At 36.9% G+C, this 22,610-nt stretch overlaps 1 protein-coding gene across 1 annotated transcript in view; it reads left to right on the forward strand.

The window, feature by feature from the left end:
- LOC140245244 (zona pellucida sperm-binding protein 3 receptor-like) overlaps positions 1–21,965 on the forward strand; it is a 28,914-nt gene extending 6,949 nt beyond the window's left edge. The window contains exons 3-7 of the mRNA XM_072324830.1: positions 5,138–5,215; positions 7,669–7,953; positions 8,628–8,837; positions 20,338–20,553; positions 21,715–21,965. Of these exons, the coding sequence (XP_072180931.1) occupies positions 5,138–5,215; positions 7,669–7,953; positions 8,628–8,837; positions 20,338–20,553; positions 21,715–21,965 (1,040 nt within the window). The remainder of the gene's footprint in view (positions 1–5,137; positions 5,216–7,668; positions 7,954–8,627; positions 8,838–20,337; positions 20,554–21,714) is intronic.
- The last annotated feature ends 645 nt before the right edge of the window (positions 21,966–22,610 follow it).

A 22,610-nucleotide genomic window follows, 5' to 3' on the forward strand; every position in this document is an offset into this window, starting at 1 on the left:
CCATACCTCTACACAGAATTTTGACCTTTGACTTCTTTGACCTTTGACCTTGATTTTTGACGATTCCAGTCCAAAGATTTAAACTTCCGGCGGGGACATATATTACGCACCGCGTAATTTTTACTTTTCCTTGTTTTAATGTGGATCTAGGGGTAAAACAAGGTTGTCTTTTGTCCCCAGTCCTGTTTAATATTTTCATTAATGATATAATTGATAGTGTGAGGCTGTGTAATAGAGGTATTCAGGTGTTAGATACAAACATTGATATGCTTATGTATGCAGATGACATTGTGGTAATTGCTGACAATGAAAATGATCTTCAGTTGAAGCTTGATAGTGTATGTGCGTGGGCCCAGAAGTGGAGGATCGAATTTAATACTCTAAAAATTCAAATTGTACATTTCAGGAGAAAACTCCAAGCAAAAACCACGTCTATATTTATTTTTATTGTAATGGTCAGAAGCTTGATACTGTTGACTCATATAAATATCTTGGATTGTGGTTTGATGAATTTGTAAGTTTACAAAAAGGAACCAAGGTTCTTTTTTGTAAACTTACCAAATTCATCAAACCACAAATCCAGATATTTATATGAGTCAACAGTATCAAGCCCTTCTGACCATACACTAAAATAAATATAGATCGTGGTTTTTGCTTGGCAGTTGGTTTAGAAGAATATTCAGCCATTAATAGTGTTTTTTTTAATAGAGCATGTCATTTCTATCTTGGAATGGGGAAATATATCCCTAATGATGCAGTTATGGGTGATATGGGTTGGGATCCCCCTTTCTATTATCAGTGTCAATCAATTGCTAGACTTTGGTGTAACCTGAGCATACTACTGACCGTTACCCTGAAAAAAATTTCTTGTGGTCTAAGTCCCTGGTAGATAATGGTGTTCAAAATTGGTGTTATAAGGTTAAACAATTATTTGCAAAATTGCAGTGTATGCACGTTGAACCATTGGCTGAGCTTGTTAGTACATATAATTTTGTGAGCACCGTATCCAAAGCATGTAAGTTATTTATTGAAAATAAGTGGAAATGTTCACTGTTTGATGATAAAAGGAGAGTTCCCCAATCCAGACACAAACTCAGAACTTATCGTAACTTTAAACATTCTATGCATACTTCTAATTATGTTACTCAGTGTCAGAATAGATCTAATAGGCGAGCATTAGCTCTGTTCAGAAGTAAATGTGCCCCTATTGCCCTTGAAACCGGACGTTATACAAATGTCCCACACGATGAAAGATTTTGTATAATCTGTAATTCTGGTAATGTAGAAGATGACTTTCATTGTTTTATGATTTGTTCTGCATATGATGATTTTAGATCACAATTATTCAGTATTATATCAGAAAGAGATCCTACTTTTCCTCTGTTACCTATTTACCAACAATTCCTTTTTTTAATATCATCAGAGTCACTGTGCTGTCAAGTAGCCAGTTTTGCCAACCTTATTTTAACGTGCCGTAACAATTTATTATATTCCCACAACTGAATATCTCTTTTATGTATTATTTCGCCCACCATATTCTCTCTTTTGTTATGTTAAATTATTTTTTATTGTCTGTATGTCTTACATGATACATTTATATATTTAGTATTACTGTTTGATGTATATGTATCACTCATAGGCCTTTTTAGGCCGGCCGTCCGTGTGACTGGTGTGATTTTTGATAAAGAATAACTAAAACTAAACTAAACTAAACTAAACTATATATCAATTATATCATTAACTCATCAAAAATATTCTCATATTCACTATTTGCTGACAACACTAGTTTACTACTCTCTAATAAAAATATTGTTACTCTGATGACAGTAGCAAATGCTGAAATAAAAAAAAAATGATTTGCTTTGTTTTCTTGTAATAAGCTATTGCTAAATGTTCAAAAGACTAAATGTATTGTATTTCGGTCTAGAGGAAAAATTATTCCGAATGATATTGATACTTTAAACATCGGGGGACACGATGTTGTCCTTAGCGTTTCTCGAAGTGTTGGTGTTATATGTAGATTAAGATGTATATTGCAAGAGAGGATTCTAAGAACTTTATACAATAGCATTGTTCTTCCTTACCTCACTTATTGCAATGTTGCATGGGGCAATACGTTTAAGACCCACATTGATAAAGTGAAAGTATTACAAAAGAAAGTAATAAGGCTTGTCACCAATTCCAACTTCCGACAGCCGAGTAAGCCGTTATTCCTTCAGTTAAAGTTACTACCAATTGATGAATTAGTATCGTTTCATAGTCTGGTTTCTGTGTTTAAACTTCAGTCTTGTCCACAATTTTGCCAGTTAAAAGAATTATTTGCCCTGAACTCACGGATTCATAATTACAACACACGTCAAAGAAACCTCTTCCATCGTCCTCATGTAAGGACTACTGTTTCCCTGAATTCTTTCCGAACCACTTGTATCAAAAAGTGGAACCAACTACCTGTTGACATCAGGACCAGTACAACATTTTCTAGGTTAAAAGTTCAGTGTAAAAAATATCTATAAGACAATTTGAAATGAATTTGTTAAACTACATGTTAAACATTTATTTGATGTTATTAGATTGGCCAGCCTACTTTAGTTTTGAGTGCTCTGTGTGGTGTGGTTGTGTATGGGGGTGTGGCAATACGTTTAAGACCCACATTGATAAATTAAAAGTATTACAAAAGAAAGTAATAAGGCTTGTCACCAATTCCAACTTCCGACAGCCGAGTAAGCCCTTATTCCTTCAGTTAAAGTTACTACCAATTGATGAATTAGTATCGTTTCATAGTTTGGTTTCTGTGTTTAAACTTAGGTCTTGTCCACAATTTTGCCAGTTAAAAGAATTATTTGCCCTGAACTCACGGATTCATAATTACAACACACGTCAAAGAAACCTCTTCCATCGTCCTCATGTAAGGACTACTGTTTCCCTGAATTCTTTCCGAACCACTTGTATCAAAAAGTGGAACCAACTACCTGTTGACATCAGGACCAGTACAACATTTTCTAGGTTAAAAGTTCAGTGTAAAAAATATCTATAAGACAATTTGAAATGAATTTGTTAAACTACATGTTAAACATTTATTTGATGTTATTAGATTGGCCAGCCTACTTTAGTTTTGAGTGCTCTGTGTGGTGTGGTTGTGTATGGGGGTGTGGCAATACGTTTAAGACCCACATTGATAAATTAAAAGTATTACAAAAGAAAGTAATAAGGCTTGTCACCAATTCCAACTTCCGACAGCCGAGTAAGCCCTTATTCCTTCAGTTAAAGTTACTACCAATTGATGAATTAGTATCGTTTCATAGTTTGGTTTCTGTGTTTAAACTTAGGTCTTGTCCACAATTTTGCCAGTTAAAAGAATTATTTGCCCTGAACTCACGGATTCATAATTACAACACACGTCAAAGAAACCTCTTCCATCGTCCTCATGTAAGGACTACTGTTTCCCTGAATTCTTTCCGAACCACTTGTATCAAAAAGTGGAACCAACTACCTGTTGACATCAGGACCAGTACAACATTTTCTAGGTTAAAAGTTCAGTGTAAAAAATATCTATAAGACAATTTGAAATGAATTTGTTAAACTACATGTTAAACATTTATTTGATGTTATGTAGATTGGCCAGCCTACTTTAGTTTTGAGTGCTCTGTGTGGTGTGGTTGTGTATGGGGGTGTGAGGGTGTGGGTGTGTGTGTGTGTGTGTGTTAGTGTGTTAGTGTGTTTATGGTCTCCTTTTTATGTAGGTTTATCTGTTGCCATTGTATATACATTATGATTGTTCTGATATATACTTGCCATGTCCTTATAGTGTTAGTGTGTGAACTTACGTGGTACCTTGGTCTGCTGTCGGTGGTTTCAGTGACTGATCTGAATGTTCACTCAACTGATTATTATGATGGGGAATGTCACTTTACATCATTGGCGGTTGGCCTTTGTGCTGCTGAGTCCCAACTTATGTGTACCTTGCATAGGGCCCCACTGACAAGCCTTGCTTCTTTCGGGGTCCTAAAAACCATGTGAATTTTTGTATCAGCGATTTGTGTTATCTTGTTATTTATGTTTGGTTTTTGAATAAAATTGAATTGAATTGAATTGAACATACCTAAATACTGTGAGAAATCTATTTGTGTGGGATCTATTTTTGAAGCTTGACTAGGTCCTATATCAACAAAATACTCATTAAAACAGCACGCAACATCTCTAGGATCACAGAGTGTTTGTCCTTCACGTATAATTTGAAATGTTGACACCTTCTTTTGCTTTCCAATAACGTCATTAATAACTTTCCAAGTGGCTGACATGTTTCTAGTAGCATTTTTAAAGGCTTCCGTGTAATACATTCTCCGGAAAGTCTTATAATTTGTGTCAATTTATTTCTATATAATTCATATCGATTAACATAATCATTATTGGGATACCGTAAGCTATATTTATATAACGCATTTCTTTTCTTAATTGATCGAAAAATCCCCTTTGTTATCCAAGGATTTTTAATTTTTCTATTATTTTTCTTTTCAATTTTTGGGATATGTTTGTCGAAATAAGAAAGAGATATATTCCAGAACGTATCATGAGCAATCTTTAGGTCTGCGCAAAGTAATACATCATCCTATGTTTCCGTGATTAAATCGTCGTTAAGTAATGATATATTTTCTGATGTGAATTTGCGCGTCTTCTTATGTCTGTTTATTTGACATGGGACTACTGTGTGTCGTCACTGTGGATGAAAAATATAGGTCGGTAAATAATCAGAAACATCACTATACAAAGGACCAGATTTTGAATAATCTGTAGCAATATTTGTAAAAATATTATCAATCAATGTTGATGAGTTGGCCGTAATTCTTGAGGGCTTGACGATATTAAAGCGGTCATTTGTTTTGAGCGATCAGATGTTAATATGAACACAATTTCGTTATTATGCGGTGGAATTTGAAATTTCTGCAACCTATCAGTTATCATGCAAATCGGAATGTTAACGATATCGACGTGTCTCTTCATCGTATTCGGGTTTTGTTTTTTTTTTTCAAGAATATCCATCATACACCCACTGGACGGAGAAATGTTCCATCAGTTATATTTGTTTTGTTTTGCTTATACACTGTATTTATTTATTTTTTTCTGAATTTTAATCTCACAGATTTGGGGAGTGTGGTACGCTGTTCATGGACAAGTACTGAATGTACTTCCGAGAGTGCGGTGAAGCTAATATGCCGAGGTGGGTAAACGGAGTGGAAATTATCATAATACTATGCTGTATCTTCTGGAATGACATTTAACTCCTGACATTTGTAAGAATGAGAACGCTGCTAGAAGTCTAAAACACAATCCTGTATGTAACATTACTAGTTTGTACTTCAAGCCGCCAGGCGATGTGCCTTAAAATGTTCACACACTTACACAGTAACAGACAAACACATCAGCTTTCCACTGTCAGCTGGCCATGTGCTGCTCTGTGTAGTTGGGTCAACTTCACAGGCACTCTCAGATTCTGACAGTCAATATGAATCAGTGGCCTTTTTTAACAATTCAGAATTATGAGGGATTAACAGCTTATTCAGTAATAGTTTCAAATACTTGGAGCAATGATGAAATTTATGTGAACAGCTCTTATTTCATATAAATAAGAACAAAATTATACTTTGAGAATCTTCTACTTCTCGCGGGTAATGTTTTGACGCAAAAGCAGACAGCTGCAATTGTACCAAGAAAGTGAAAAAGCAACCACATTTATGTATCCAATGTGAGGTTGTCTTCCCCAGGATAGTTGCCCTCTAATGGTCAGCATACAAATGAAACTCCACCTTTTCAAAAGCCATTTTCAAAATTTATTTAATCATCGATTTCTTGATATATTAAGATAATTTCATATGTGTTTTTAAGCGTCTCTAACGAAAATCAAACTTAAACCAGCTGAGGTTTATTTTCACACTCTAATTTTGTTTCTGCAATATTTTAGGCCTACTAGAAGACATTATTGTATCTCTCGTATCGTGATATGTCCATAATGTGTAAGGCTCTATGAGACCTGTTCTCACAAGATATTATTCTGTGTTTTTGGTGCATGTGTCTTTTCCGATATGATATCTCCAGCATAATAACCTCTAAAATTAATGCAGAAAGAATTCAAGAATTGCAGGTGCAACTCTCATGAAAGTACAATCGCCGCCCATTTTTGTGAAAACGATAGCATAGGTATAATGAATGAATAGAAATTTTACCTCCCTTTTCCTGCTCTGATGACGCTTTATTCGAGTTTGGTATTACCGTATTTAATTCGAGTTTGGTATTACCGTATTTAAATTATAGAATTCTTGCTTGGGGAATACATATTCGACATTATAAACAAACTTTTTCTTTTGCAAGAGATGGCGCTCAGAATTGTTTTCAACCTTCATATCCGAGCACTGATAAGTTGTTTCCTGAACATAAAATCCTGAAAATAAAACAGTTGTATTTATTTCAACTTGGTCAATTTATGTTGATTAGAACTTCAACAACCTACCCAAAATATTTCAGTCTTTATGTCACCGTAACAGCCACGTACGTAACTATCCCACGAGACGAGACGATGAATTTCATATTCCCTAGCTTAGTGAGAACTGTACACACTCAAAATACATTTGTTTATACTCAAATTTTGGAATAGCTCAGGCAATACTATTAAAGAATTTGTTCAGTTAATTACATTTGAGTGAAACTCAAACTTTGAGTGAAACTCAAACTTTCACTCAAACTCAAGTTTGAGTGAAACTAAATGAAGTGAAACATATGTTTTTGTTGAAAAATGAAATAAACTTTGAACTTGAATTTGAGTAAAAAAAAAAAAAAAAAATTGATTTCCACATATTATACCAGTTAATTCCGTTTATGAAAAATCCCCAATGCTTCACCTGTCCTTGAGATTGTGTAGGGTGCCCACAGAACTTTTCCATTCCTTTCCTTTTCTTTCTCCATTCTTCCCTGCTCCTCTGTCCTCGTTCTTCGTTGTCCAGTAACTGTGCGTGTGCATTCTTCTTTATTTCTGTTATTTCTGTGTTTTGTATTGTTATTGTTGTTGTTGTCGTTATTGTTTTGTGTGGCCTCGTGTATATCTTCTCTTTTGGTTACGTTTTCCTGGCATACGCTGCCAGATTTATATTGTATGTGCCATAAATTTGCTATGTTGTATATTTTATATGTTTGCATTCTAAAATCATAGTAAGTGTTGTTTTAGTACCAGCATCATAATGAGCAAATGTGCAATGATATATAGATGAATTTGATATGACTATGATCTATTGGTATAACAAATTGGTCGTTGTTTTGTTTCAGTGTTCCACGTCTTACAATCTTAATTGGCCTTTCAGTGGAACACTGTTTTCCTTCGTTATGATTACTTACTTTTTTGTTACCATGACAAAGTGTGTATTGTTTCCCTTTTTTATGACATCATTCGTGCATATACTTTAGAGTGTATTCGAAAAAATAACTTTTTTTATAAGATGAATGAAAGACAAATCGACAACTTGTACCGCTTAATGATGCTTTCTTTTCTTTTTTGATGATAGAAATAAACAAACTATTGAATTGAAAAAAATAATTGAATAGACGTACGCAATGTATATAAGGAAGTGGTTCTTTCAATTTCAAGAGAATTTTTATTCGTAAGTTTTGTATTTCTCCTTGCAGAACCTGGGTATCTCGGATGCTACAACGGATTAACGGCCACACAAGTCTTAACTCTACTTCGTAGAATGTTCAGACATGACGTGAGGACCGACATGGAGTGCGCCTCCATGTGTCGCGAACGAAGGAATAACGGTGATATAGCGGTTATTCACAAAGGCGCGTGTCTGTGCGTCCCATCAGAGACAATTACTGACTTGTCCTCTTCTCAAACTAATTTTCATACGTGGTCATGTCCAAGCATGGCGGACCTCAGATTTGAGCATGCTGTATATTATGCATTCAATGGTAAGAGCTAAATAAAAGTGATAACAAATGTTTTCTTTCTTTCTTATCGCATTTGTTGTCAATCGCATGTTCGCCCGAGATGTTCGCGTGATATACATTTGTAATTGTGTAGGTGTAAAACACGTATTAGGGGAGTGGTGTATCCCCCTTTGCAGGACCTTCACAGCTCATAGCTTTCATGGTCACTTTGAAATACTTATGACATCATAAACACCAGACAAAATGTAGTCCCTATGGCTTCCTTTTTTTTTCAACAACATGATTGTTAAACGTGGATTTACATGAAACAATTGTGTCATTCATTCACTTGTCTATCGCTCTTGTTTTTAACGGTCTGTCGTTATTGCTTTGACCTGGGGCCCGTTTCATAAAACTTGTCATTATTGACAAGTTGTCATCAGTTGTGACAAGCTACTGAAATCCTTGCATCCGATTGGCTGAGAGCAAATTTGTCATAGAAATTTGGCAGTTGTCACTGATGACAAGTTTTATGAAACGGCCCCCTGATAAGCTCATTTTCCCTGGGTTATGATGACATAATTTCCAATAGAAACTTGCGAGATATAGCTAATCAAACAGATTCCGTGCGGACGTCATGGAAGCGGGTTGACTAAAAGGATGTTTTTGATCCTCATACCTTTTTTGCCTGTTCATGGCTGTCTTTATTCGTATAGTTTCATACGGATTTTGCGACCGACTTGGCATTGTCCAGAACGGCGCATGGGATTCTACCAACACATGGTTTGGTTCCCTGGCAACCCTCACCTGTGACCAAGGATTCATCCTCAATGGCAACGCGACACTGCAGTGTGTGGGACTACCTGGGCGGTCGACTTACTTCCCAACTTGGAATTCGTCGATCCCATCTTGCGAAGCGGTCAGGAGTAAGTTTTTGCTTTGTTTTGTTTCTTCAAACGAAGATGGCCATTCTCCATTCGCTTTAGTAACTTTTTTTCTCCTTTAAGGACGTTCCTCAATTACGTTTGTGCGCATCCTAGCTGCGCAGGTTGGTCAGTGGTAGTTGAGCTGTGATACTAGTAGATCGAACTAGAGTGTAGTAGTCGTACGTACGGATACCCGACAGTTTCCCACCGCGGCCGCGCTGGGCGGCCTCGCTCGGCCCGTGTGCCGACTGTACGCATTACGTACTACACACAGTAAACTGTTCAGCGGTCCGAGCCGCATATCATATACATGGTCATGGTAGCACAGCACTGATCGACGGAATCGGAAAGCTTGGAAGTGGAAGTGAGCTTTTTCCCTTTTAATTCGGTAGATCTGTTTTGTGACATGCAGTTCATTATCTGTTTATCAACATGATCAAGTCGTGTACATAGTTGGGGACTACTAGTCTACTAGACTAGGTGCTAAAAGATAAGTGTTAAAAAACCAAAACAAAAAACAAAAAAGAAACATGTGGCACATTTTTTATCTTTAAGTTTAACAACTGAACCTATCTGAATATCTCTTTTATAATCTAAGTTAGATCTAAACTTGTCATTACTTTTACCACTCAGATATTAATTTTGATTACCAAATCTAGTGTAACAAAAGAAGATTCAAAGAATCATGTTGGGGGGTGGGGGTACTCAAGGTACATCGCCATAGTTTACAACATACCAACCACTGCAAGAACCATTAAATGCAGTCTACAGTCAACGCTATTATATTAAGATCTTTTTTCCTCTGGATGACAGACTACTCTCAAAATTCCCATTTCCTTATATTTCTTCTTCTTCCTCCTGTATCACTTTCTGCAGGGGTACAGCAAATGGGAAAAACGAAACAAAACAAATTAACGTGTCAGTGTGGAGTTTTCCCCAATTGCATCCACATAATATCATCACGGGCTATGCAAGGGAAATAAAATAAAAAAAACACCGCACATGGACCTTCTTTCTTTTTAAATTTTTTCCACCCTATCACTGCAATTTTGACAAGTTTGTTGTTGTTGTTGTTGTTGTTGTTGTTGTTGTTGTTGTTGTTGTTTTAATACATGGGGTTTTGAGTGTAAAGCATGAGATTCATGAAACCATCCTATCAGGGTATCACTGCATTGGTTCCTGATCAGATTTGGGGGTCTTACAATGATTTCTGTCGCAAGGAGGCGCTGCTAGCACAAAAACGAGCACATGACCCCCCCCCCCCCATATTTAATATTGTTCTGCATTAAAGGGATGGTACAGTGGAGATGAGAATTGGGCTTTTAATTTTTTGCGAGATACCAAGAAAACACTTATGATACAGAACAGACCATACCATTTTAAGAGGAATTCAACGTTTATTTGATAAAAATCGGGTTTGGAATGACTGAAACATCCAAAAACAAAGTAAAATAAAGCCATCGTAATAAAGTGTGGGCCCCGCACTTTATTAGAATCGCTCTTTTTTTGGATATCTCAACCTTTTCAAAATAGTAGAGCAGTTAAGCCCTCAAAATCACGTGAATTGTGCAAAATTTGACTAAAGCATGAAACTTTCACCAGTGTTAGTACATACCATAAGATTTATTTTAAGATCGGGAGGTAAGTCTGATTTGACCTCTGATGACCTCTAGAGGTCAATGTACTTTAGATATCAGAAAATCGATGTTTTTAGATATTTGCGAATGATATATGTGGTTATGTTGCACTAAACATGCATTTATACCACAGAGAAATCATTTCCAGATTCAACAGAGCACTGACAGGTTTTTACCTTTGAACCCTGATGACCTCCAGAGGTCAATGAACTTTAAATATCAAAATATCGATGTTTTTAGACATTTGTGAATGATATATGTGGTTATGATTCACTAAACATGCATCTATACTTCAGGGAAACCATTTTCTGATTCCACAGAGCATTGACAAGTTTTAACCTTTGACCTCTGATGACCTTTGGAGGTCAATGACCTCAAAATATTATATTGATCTGTGATGTCATTGGTTAATGGTAACCATTGTAAAGATGTACAAAACAAGCATATATGTCTTACAATGAAATTGTCTTCATATTCTAAAGAGCAGACAGGTTTCTACCTTTGGCCTCTGATGACCTTGAGAGGTCAATGACCTCAGAATATCAGAATATTGAAGTATGACATCATTGGTGAAAGGTCAAACATGGTAAAGATGTACAAAACAAGCATATCTGTGTACAATGACATCGTCTTCATATTCCAAGGCACACAGACGAGTTTCTGCCTTTGACCTCTGATGATCTTGAGAGGTTAATGACCTCAAAGTATCAGAATAGTTTGGCATCATCAATGGTAAACATGATGATGTTCTAGAGAGCACTCGTAGGCCCTGTTTATTAATGAGCCATTACCGTTCACTTTTGAAAATCACACAAGGTCAAATACCTCGAATGAAATGTGAGGATGTTAATATTGATATTGCGATTATAGTTAATAGTTAATAATTGTTTATAATGTAGGGCTTACAAACCATGCATTTCTGTTACCAAAAAAGTGGCTACTCATTCCGCAGAACTTTTCAGGTAATTATCTAAGTCGGGCATGTGCACAGAGCAAGGGGTGTCGATCTGTTTTCACGTGGGGGGGGGAACTTGGAAAATATGTAAAAGCATAAGTTCATGGTGCAAAGTAATGAAGAGGAGGGGGAGGGGGAGGATGTGGGTGGGGGATTGGATTTTTGCAGGTTTAGACCTGAAATCAGTGATTCAGTGTAGCTCTTGTTTAATGTGTGCGTCATCACTTATACGGAAGTTGATGGGGTGTGGGCGCATCTCACCTACCCTCCTCCCAAAGACGAAGTTTTTTTTTTGTTGTTTTTTTTTTTAAGAATCTGATGCATACGTTTTGGGAAATATTTGGAAAATTATGGATCACCAAGGTGTACCAAGTCTATATGGATGGGAACCCAGCAAGCGCAGCGTTGGCGAGGGTAGGGTATTCCACTCCCATTCGAGAGAGCTCTTGTATTTTGAGAAATGAGATTCAACGACCTGGCACACAGGCACTTTTGAAGGAATACCTCAAAATTTGTATCAAAAAGGTGTAGTAAGTCAGCCATCTATGGAGGGAGACCAATCGACAGAAGGATGGGGGTGGAGATATCCCCCTCCCACATTATGGAGCTTTTGCATTCTTTTGTTTGCAATTCAATGATCTCGTGCCACTCTTGGTTGAACTACCATTTTGAAAAAAAAAGTCCATACCCAAATGTGTAGCCATAATCAATGCATGGAGGAGAGGTTGATACAGCGAGAGGAGAGTATGAAAGGGGCTGTCCCCCAATCCTTCCCATGCGAGGGAGCCTTTGCAGTAAGAATAGAAATGTTCCCCAAAAAATCTAGTATACACATTTATGATGGAATATTTGGGAAATTATCAGTAAAAGGAGTGTACCAAATCTCAGGGTAGAAACCGAGGAGGGATTGTTAATTGAAAGATACACTACCCCCTCCAACAAGAGGGATTTGCTTTAATATGTCGGAACTGAAATTAAAGATCTAGTACATACTTTGTGATGATATACATAGAACGAAAATGGAACAAAAGCACTGAGCGTATATGGAAGGGGACATAACGAAAGATAGTGTGGGGGAGGGGGTATGCAAAGGAGATTCTGCCTTTTAATCTGGTGCATACTATAGCTGAAATGTTCAGTGACAATTCATTTTCTGTCAAAAAAGTGAAGAAAAAAAATCTCCATCTCAGGAAATACTTGGAGGCAAAGTTTTATGTCCCCACCATTCCCCCTCCCATATTTTCTCGGGAGGCGGGGCAAATGCCTCTTGCCCTCCAAAATGAACAATCGTGCATATATATAGGAAAACCTTTTCATCTTTGGAATTCAAATGAAAATATCTCTTAAAAACATTTTTCATAGAATAAGGGAAATTATCATTCCCCAAAGTATGTTATATCTGTGGAAGGAACCAAGCAGGGGGAAGGAGTCTATCGAAAGGAGATATCCCCTCTCACAGAAGGGAGATTTTGCATTTCAGAATTAAATTTTAACAATCCGATGCACACTTAAAGTGAAAAACTTGGGCAGTTTTCTGTCTCAAAAGCAAAAAGCAAAAACCAACAATGCCACACACAGTTCAATTTTGACTTCCATCTAGGACAATGAGCGGTTACGTTTTTCTCAACTACACTGTAATATCAAAATCTATTGAAAAAACACGGTGGCGGCTGGGTCTAACACATTATCATTCCTTTTCGTTGGAGATCCATGCGGGATGGTCAAAACAAACATAAAAAACAGATATCTCAGACCTAATTGTTATAACAAAGCATCATATCCTCATATACCCAACCCAACCCTCTATGTCCAGACAATGTAAACCACCCCATGGACTTACTTGGAGCTTTAGAATATCCTTTGTCAAGAGAGAGAGAGAGACATCCAAACCTTTGCAGTGCCGACTAAGATCTGCCATGGAACTGATTGGTATTGGCTCTGCATCATTGACAGCAGATCTCGTTTCCTATTCTCCTCCTCCTTCTTCTTCGTCTTCTTCTTCTTCTTCTTCTTCTTCTTCTTCATTATACTGTGTAATCTTGTAATATTCTGCCATGGAGCCTTTTCTTAATTGGTTAAATAAGGTATCCAAAGAGCTATATGAAGCAAAAAACAACAAATAAATGCAAAAACAAAAAGAGAGAGACATATGTATCTTTAATAACAGAGCTGAATATTGAGTATCTCTCTCCTGAAGTGTTTCAAAGAGATACAAGAGACAGTGGCCGAGAGTAGCCGCCACCTTTTTTGGGAGTAGGCCTACTTTGTGTTCTTGCAAATGATGCCTGACATTTTTGGTCATTTGCCCTTTTTGAAGAATGCAGCAATAGAGCTACAACTTCCTGCGGAGTGGATATTGTGGGGTTCTTGATGCAGAACATCATCGCTGAATTTGCCTGTGCTGTACTTTCTTACAGGGATTGCCATTGTAGTTTTGTTTTGTTTTGCTTTGTTTTATTTTGCAAGTGTGGCTGTAACACTGCTTGTTTTGCATATGATGGTCATTGCAGCTAAAGAGTGCATATCTTCTCTGGATCATTCCAGACTTCATGATGTTTCACCTGGGTGAATGGATCCCAGATGATGCATGCATATTCCAGGACAGTCCTGAGCGGCATGGAGTAGCAAAACACCTGAACTTTATGATACTCGTATCTTCGTCTGGAGAGAGTCTTTGGTTGAAGTATAACCTTTTCAAGCTGCTGTGGCGATTTGATTCCAGCTGAGCATCCTATTGGAACTCCAAAATATTTTGCACAATCCGCTTTCTCCATGGTTTGCCATGAATGCTTATCTATTCCCTTGGTAGGTCTCGGATGGCAATAGCTAGTTGCAATACACAGGATTGCTTCATGTGGAATGCATGTTGGGCCTCACAGTATGTCGAAGTTTTCAAGATGGTCCATGATGTCGCAGCTGTGGACTGTATACTCCAGGACCATAAGTCATTCATCGCAGTCATACTGTAACAACCCACCAGCTTTACACTGGCCAATACATGCCCACCAGCTGGAAACTATGCTAATATTGCCCATGAGCTTGACACTTAGGCAAACCAGTCCCATAATGAGTCCGACAGATGGGGGAAAAGATCTATGAGACTTACACTGAATAGATTAAACACTCTGTATATCAGTCTCGTGGGCCTTGTTTTCCTTGTCGAGATAATGGCCATATTTGCCTATATTTGCTAGTCTACATAACTTACCCAAACATAACAGTTATATTTGAGGTCACTGCCATCACTCAAGAAACTTAAGCTTTATTTCTGAAGTAATTGACCTCTCACATTTCAGAGACCTGTTACTATAAACCAATGCTCTGTGGAATATGCATACATACTTTGATCAAAACGTCAATGCGTGATTTGTACATGATTAAGCATTTACGATTACACCAATGAAGCCAAACATCAATACAGGTAAGCCTACACATGTGACCTCAGTGACCTCTCATTGTCCTGAGAGGTCAAAGTTGGATATAATGCACAGGCTAATGACCAATGTTCCATGGAATGACAAGATTCTTCTATTATAGCATAAATGATTGTACATCGGGTATTACAAAGTTGACCATTGACTATACATAGAATATCAATATTCTGATATTTTGAGGTCATTGACCTGTCACCTTCCTCAGAGGTCAAAGGTAGAGACACGTGAGTAATTTCTCTTGCTCTGTGGAATAGGAAAACAATTCAATTGTAATACAAATGAATATAACATCTAAATCATGTTTGTCATCAACCAATTGCACCAAACATCAATGTTCTGACATTTTGAGGTCATTGGCCTCATCATAGGTCATCTGAGGTCATCAGAGGTCAAAGGTAGAAATCTGACTCGAAAGGCTCAGTGGAACATTGAGGCAATTCCTCTTACAAAAATTAGTTTTTAGTACATAATTATCGTGTTTCAGTTATGAGTGACGCATTAAAATATCAATTTTCTGACATTTTCAGGTAATTGACCTCTGGAGGTCATCAGAGGTCAAAGGTAGAAACCTGCCAGGGCTCTGTGGAACATAAAGACAATTTCACTGTGACAAAATTAAGTTTTAATACATCATTACTGTGTTTATCATTAACCAATGACGCAAAATATCAATTTTCTTAGATTTTGAGGTCATTGACCTCTAGAGGTCATCAGAGGTCAATTCAGACTTACCTCCCGATCTTAAAATTAATCTTATAGCATGTACTAACACTGGTGAAAGTTTCATGCTTTAGTCAAATTTTGTACAATTCTTCGGCTTATCTGCTCTACTAAAAGCAATTTTCATCAAATAAATTGAATTCCTTATAGAATTACGTGCTCTTTCATATTTTATAAGAGGTTTCTTATTATCTCACACACAAAAAAAAAAAAAACTGTTAGAAACCTGAAATTAGGTCTCAACCAAAACTATACGATCCCTTTAAGGAACCCTTCTTCTACAATCTGATCAAGTTTTATTAAAATGACATGGGCTTTGAATGTACAGCATGACATTCATGAACACCACCTAATCAGGGCACTCAGGATAGGTTTATTACCAGATTTTTGGGTCCTAGGATGATTTCTGTCATATGGGGGTGCTGCCAGCACAAAAATGAGCACACGAATCCTCCATTTTTATTGTGTTTCTGCAATTAGCAAGCCTTCTTCTACAATTTTGTCAAGTTTTGTGAAAATGACATGGGTTTTGAATGTACAGCATGAGATTCTTGAACCCACCCGATCAGGGTTTCCCTGGATAGGTTTATGACCAATTCTTCGGGTCTTACAATGATTTCTGCCGCATGGGGGCGCTGCTAGCACAGAAACGAGCACACGAACCACCCATTTTTTTATAACTTTTCTGCATTAAGTAGCCCTTCTTCTACAATTCGGTCAAGTTTCATAAAAACGACATGGATTTTGATTATACAGCATAAGTTTTTTGAACCATTAGCCTACCCCAAACAGAAAATGTTCCTGACGAGGATTTCAGAAATTTCGGTGGTTTCTGCCGCGTGAGGGCGCCGCTTGCTGAAGAATGAGAGTGTAAACCCGAAATGAAAACTTTTTCCTCATTTTGAGTACCTTTCTGTGCAATTCTTGCAAATTTGGAGAAAATAAAGCGGATATATTTCTTCCTATTTTTGATTAGGGAGATATCATATATGTGACAGTGCACCTCAAAACAAACAAAAAGTCGCCAGACATGAATTTTTAGTTAAGTCCATATTCTGAAAGAGCAGACTTTAAGCTTTAAAATAATGTATAACTCAAATCAAATGGACTCTCCTAACCTATCTAAATATTGGAAAGAAAGCACAAACTCAGGAAAAGTGAGAACTGAGAAAAGAGGCTCTGAAGTACGGTGTCTATTCAAGCGCTTAATCTTTACTAAACCGTGCTGGCTGTGCAATGAATGGGGCAAAAAACAGGAAGTAAACCACCAGAGTAACAACAATGAAGGGATTATCAGATTGAAGTGAAATTGAGCATGCCTCATTAACACATTCTGTCCATAATCAATGCCAACTTTCAAAGCAGTAGCACTATCCTTTCAAAAGTTACTAGTGTTGAAAGTGAAGAGTGTGGACTAGGTTTTTCAGAAATGAAAAAAGGATTCTAAAGACACACATAACCACACTATTCTACCAAAATGTTCGAGATAAACTGCTAAAAACACACACTTTCCTGCCCGTTTTATGATACCAAATTTTAGCATAATGTAAAAGAAGACGCGCTCTTTCAGAAGATATGAAAAAGTCAAGTTCGGCTAGGTTGACCCATTTCACTTATTTTCAGTCCTCACGCAAGATCAGTGTGTGCGACTTTATGTTCGTTTTGAGGTGCACTGTCACATATGGTGCAAGAAATGCTGAGCATACAATTTTATTACAGAAGCTTCAAAACAGAGCATGACGAATAATATTAGGAATAAGTCCGTATAGACATTTTCAGTCAGAGAGCTGCATGCACGTCTAGGCTGGAAGTCACTAGCAGCTCGGCGTTGTTGCCTCTTGAACACTATGGGTTTTAAGGCATTACATGAATTTGCACCTCCATATTTAAAAGATCAATTTCACTATTGTCATTTTAAGTATTCACTCAGGTCAACCGGTGAGTTAGCATTGCCAAAACCTAGGACAGAATATTGTAAAAGAACTTTTTACTATAGGGGTGCTGTGCAATATAACAATCTCCCTCCAAATTTAAAAGTTGTTTATAGTCCTGCTTCATTTTTTAGTAAGTTAATATCATTTGTTCCAGATTTTTTATAATCCCTCCATAGTATAAGTTTATTTTCTTTGTAGCTCAGTCAATATACTTTTTTTTCTCTTGTCAATGATATACTGTACATATTTTTGCAGTTTGAATCTTTTTATCCTGATATCAATATCAATTTCATGTTAGAACCCCATGAAAGAACAGCTATGTCTTCGTAGACTGAGTTGAATGGGCTATCCTACCGTACATATTCGTTGCTTATTTTTTCTCTTGTTTTCTTCCCTTTTCAATATTTGATGCATTCTATGTTTTAAGCATATATTCTTCTGTTGATCATATGTTGTATATTGCTTGTCATACTTTTACTGCACTCTTTGTTTTTTGCATGAATTTACGGTGAATAAATGAATCAAATCAAATCAAATCAAATTTTGATGGAATTATGGACCAAGTGCAATATTTTCATTACTACAATACGTGTACTTAATACTGTACTTTGTTTTAGTGTTATGTTGCTTGTCCTTCAGTTATGTATACATATCTATTTTCCTTCACATGTGAAATTTTTAATGGAGACTGTTGCAAAGATTTTTATGCCGTAGTGCATGACAATAAACGATCTGAATCTGAATCTGAATCTATTTGCCATTGCAGATTTTGTTGCCTATCATCATGACCTTGATCCTGCAATGCTATCATTTTTTGTACTGGACGGCAGAATGCAATATGCGTCAAAGTCCCGTAGAAGAAAAACAAGTACACGACCCTGTGGTTTTATTTGCATATTTGGGTTTTGCATGGGTCAAAGTTACGTTATGGAAAATTTGAAGAAAATGACATGGATTTCATTTTGACTGAGGAACGTCCTTAATTCCCTGTGTTTGTATTCCTGTGGTTCTTGAAGAAAGGCGGTCTATGTAAATGTAAAAGTTAATGGTTTGAGTCAAAAGAACACTCACCAGAACCTACTGGATAGAGTGTTCCTTTTACAAAGTAAATGCTGGTTTGAGTCAAAAGAACACTCACCAGAACCGACTGGATTCTACAAAAGAAAGCTCTCCGTGTCATCTGTTATCCTTCCGTACCCTCTCACTCAAATTTGTTATTTGCCTCTAATATGCTGCTGAAAATTAAAGATTTGTATTTATTCAATTTGGGGGAGTTTATGTATACGTACAGCAACAACTCATTTTCGATTCTATGTTTCAAAGAAATCAATCATTCCATGAGCATCCCACTCGACGTTCCAATGAATTTCATTTACCTCGTTACGAACGATTCTTGCTAAGAACACACTTATTTATACTGGCCCAACTTATTGGAAATTTTTTGAATAATGATATAAAAAATGCACCCTCCATATATTCATTTAAAAGGAGATTAAAATTTTTTTATTGCAATTTTTTGATCCCACGGAATTGAATCATCCTGTTGGCTTATTTTAATTCTTGTTCGAAGAATTTTGATTATAAATAATAATATGCTGTCACGTATTTTCTCGTCCCTGTTGTCCTGAGACACTTACAGATTAGATTCGACTTTATTTGTATTACTTCTGCATCTATTTCTCTCTATTTTTCTATATTTCCGTTTCCTTTTCACGCATCCCATTATTTTTTTCGATATAATTCTGTCGAGAATCGCAGGATCTGTTTTGCCTTTCTGTCCGTTGTATTGTCTTCCTGTTATGTTGAGTCTTGTCTCGTTCTGTCTTGTATTTTAGTCCCCCTTTATAAGTTTTGTCGTCCCAGTAACGTTTAATGTTTATTCGCCTGTGGAGGTGTGTCTGTCTGTTACTCTGTTTTCTTAGTGGGCTTCCAGACTTTTTTCCTAACTTTATTCCCAACCTTTTTCCCCTTATTGCATCATTTTTTATTGACATTCTGTACCTGAGGGGCCCACGTTCTACAAGCATTGTCTTTTTAGTGGGTCCCTCCATTTTTCGATGTTTTGCGTAATGTTATATCGTCTGTATCACTTCAGTCAATCAATTTTCATTACAACGTATCTGTTACCCCAAGGTTCCACAATTATGTTTTCGCAATTTACTTTGTTTTGATTATGCAACCTTTTTTTCTCTTACCAAAGAAAGTTGAATGTTTATGTTCTTTTCAAAAATGAAATAAAGTTTGAATGAATTAAATCGGAAAAAAGAGAAGCACAACACAAAGATTAAAGAGAGAGAGAGAGATTGATTGTGGATAAAAGAGAATCCTGTTGGTAATGAAGGCAATTTAAGAGACAACGTACTGTCTCCATCAACATTAATATCATACTGTGCTTCGTTTCTCAAACCCTGCCTGTACGTCCGCTGTACATCAAATGACGATCGGTGAAGTACACTGTAGCACCACAAGTAAACAAAAAAGAAGAGAAGACGATTAGTGAAATTTAATTTAAATTTGCAAGGAAAAGAAAAGTCAATCTTTGGAGACTAGTTCCACCAGTGTATCAGGTTTTAAGTCAACATAGGATTTAATTGTTTCTTGCTTTCTCGAGTAACTGGAGATGTTATTTTCAAGACAGAGATTGAAAAATACAAGTGAGCTGGAAAAACAAGTAAATATAACAAAATAGACAAAAATCTTCCCAGACAAGAGTATTCTCGTGAATAGCAAATACTGTGAATTTTCATTATTTCGAGTAATCAAAGTCTGTAATTGACACTATCTCTGATCGTTTATTCTTTGCTCCCAACCACATTGTAGCCCCTGAGATATTTTGCCAGCATCCTGGTAACGTGTCTAACGGAGAATGGAACTCAACCGAAACGTCACTGGGATCTTCAATAACTCTCACTTGCGATGACAATTACGTCATCAATGGCAGTGCCACGGTGCGATGTATAAGATTTCCTGACAATAATTCGCTTGACTGGAATGCATCGTTACCAACCTGTCTGAATTTAGAGAACATGTCTCAGGGTATGCCACTTGCTTCATACAGTGTACAAGAAAAACACTGTTGGCAATTTTCATCTCGCACTTTTCACATGCATGTAAAATATGAGCTATACCGTTGTAGGCTACTCAAGTGCACGTGAGCTAATTCCCTCAACATCATTTATAAAGCCAAAATAATGTCTGTATAAATGCCATGATATTTTATAACAGTTTTTCTTCATAATTGTTCTTTTTATCATTTAGAAACGCCCACACAAACCTTTCAAAAAAAAACTCAGAAAATTACATCTGCTGTCTATCGTGCTATTTAAAGTATCAAAACTAAGAAAGTGCTTGCAGCAATAGAAAAGACACTCTTTTTAGGGTAAGTGTGTGACCCTGAAAAGGGCCTACCCAATCCTGACGTTTCGGCAAGCATGTTCTCACCGTTCTCAATCGAATGAGGACGGTGAGAACATGCTTGCCGAAACGTCGGGACTGGGTAGGCCCTTTTCAGGGCCACACACTTACCCCAGAAAGAATACGTGGTGCACCGTTAAGCCTTCTACCACCCAACGTTCTACCGCCACGGAAGCCTTCAAAGATCTAATAGTAGGCCTAATAATAATTGAAAAGACAGTTGAGGACACCCTTTTTTTTTTTGTTAACAGAACATATTTTCAATGTTACCATGTTACTATAACAACGCATCGAAACAAGTATGTTAATCATTTGTTTTGTTGTGTTTTTCTCATTACCTTTTGAGGCAAACACCGCCTCCCTCTAATAAATGTACAAAAACCGAGGTCCTTCTGAATTTACCTTCCAACCTGTGTTGCAATTCGTTTTTCCGATGGTTCTTTTTTTCCCGAAACTTCAGAATAACGTACCTACGGAGTGACACGACGAAAATGTTCATATTAACGAAACTTATTTCATTTCTGGAGTTACGAATTTCTGGGTACACAAAGTATATGTATTTCCAAAAAAAAAAAAAAAAAAAATCTTCGAAGTAACGAACATTATCCCCCACCTGTTTCTTGCATTATCCACTCTTAAAAATAAGTGATTTACACCGGAGACAAGCACTTTGCAGTGGACATAAAACAGGTGACATCAAAAAGAATTATCTTGCCTCCCTAAGAGTAACTATTAGAATAAAAATCATGTTTTTTCTTATATAGATAATTTTCTTCTTTCCAGCTAATGAGTCGAACTGTGATCACCCTGGTAACGTCTCTCATGGAAAATGGAATTTGAACACCACACAGCTTGGATCTTTAGTCACTCTTGAGTGTGATGAAGGTTACATCATGAACGGTAGTGTAAACTTGGTTTGTGTCAGGTCGACACACCGGCTAGTTTGGAACGCATCGACCCCGTCTTGCCAACCACTTAAACGTAAATGTTTAACCTTACGCCTGTGCTATATTTTACACGAAAGAAGCCTCTAGTGCGTCCTATGATATCACATAGTTTTTGTTGTGTGTGTGTGTTAATCTGAGTTTACTTTAAAGTAATCGTTTGCCCGTAGGCGTCTGGGTTGATATGAAGCTTTTTATGTCAGTTTGTCTTACGAGTGCATCATATGTGCACTGAAGAAGTATTGAAACGTTCAATTAATGGTAGTAAGCACAGAACAGACGCCAAATAAGACAGCGTGAAGGAAATGCGCGCTACTAGAAGCAATGGGTGAGTGTAGCTTCTCAAAGTGTTAACATGTTCTGTAAAAAGTTTCAATTCTACGTTCATTGTCTCTCGTACAGTTTTTTACCCACTTCAAGACACGGAAATCTAAATAATGAAAATTTCAAGAGCAGTATTCCCTTGCGACTGCAGAATGTGTAAATGTAAATAGCCAATTAGTCTTAAATTTCTTAATCTCATAATTACCGTTGATGTTTCATTTTATTTGTGTGTAGACTTGGGTTTTTTTATTCTTTTTTATTTATTTTTTTTTTGGGGGGGGGGGGTTAGGATGAAAGTGCTTCTTTCGATTACAATTGAAATAACCTCTCCTGACAGTCACATTTACACTCACAGTTACCACAGCATAAAACTAATTAATTGTAAGAGATCATTCTCACACAGAGCTGCAG

This window comes from Diadema setosum, chromosome 22 (assembly GCF_964275005.1).
Source record: "Diadema setosum chromosome 22, eeDiaSeto1, whole genome shotgun sequence".
NCBI lineage: Eukaryota > Metazoa > Echinodermata > Echinoidea > Diadematoida > Diadematidae > Diadema > Diadema setosum.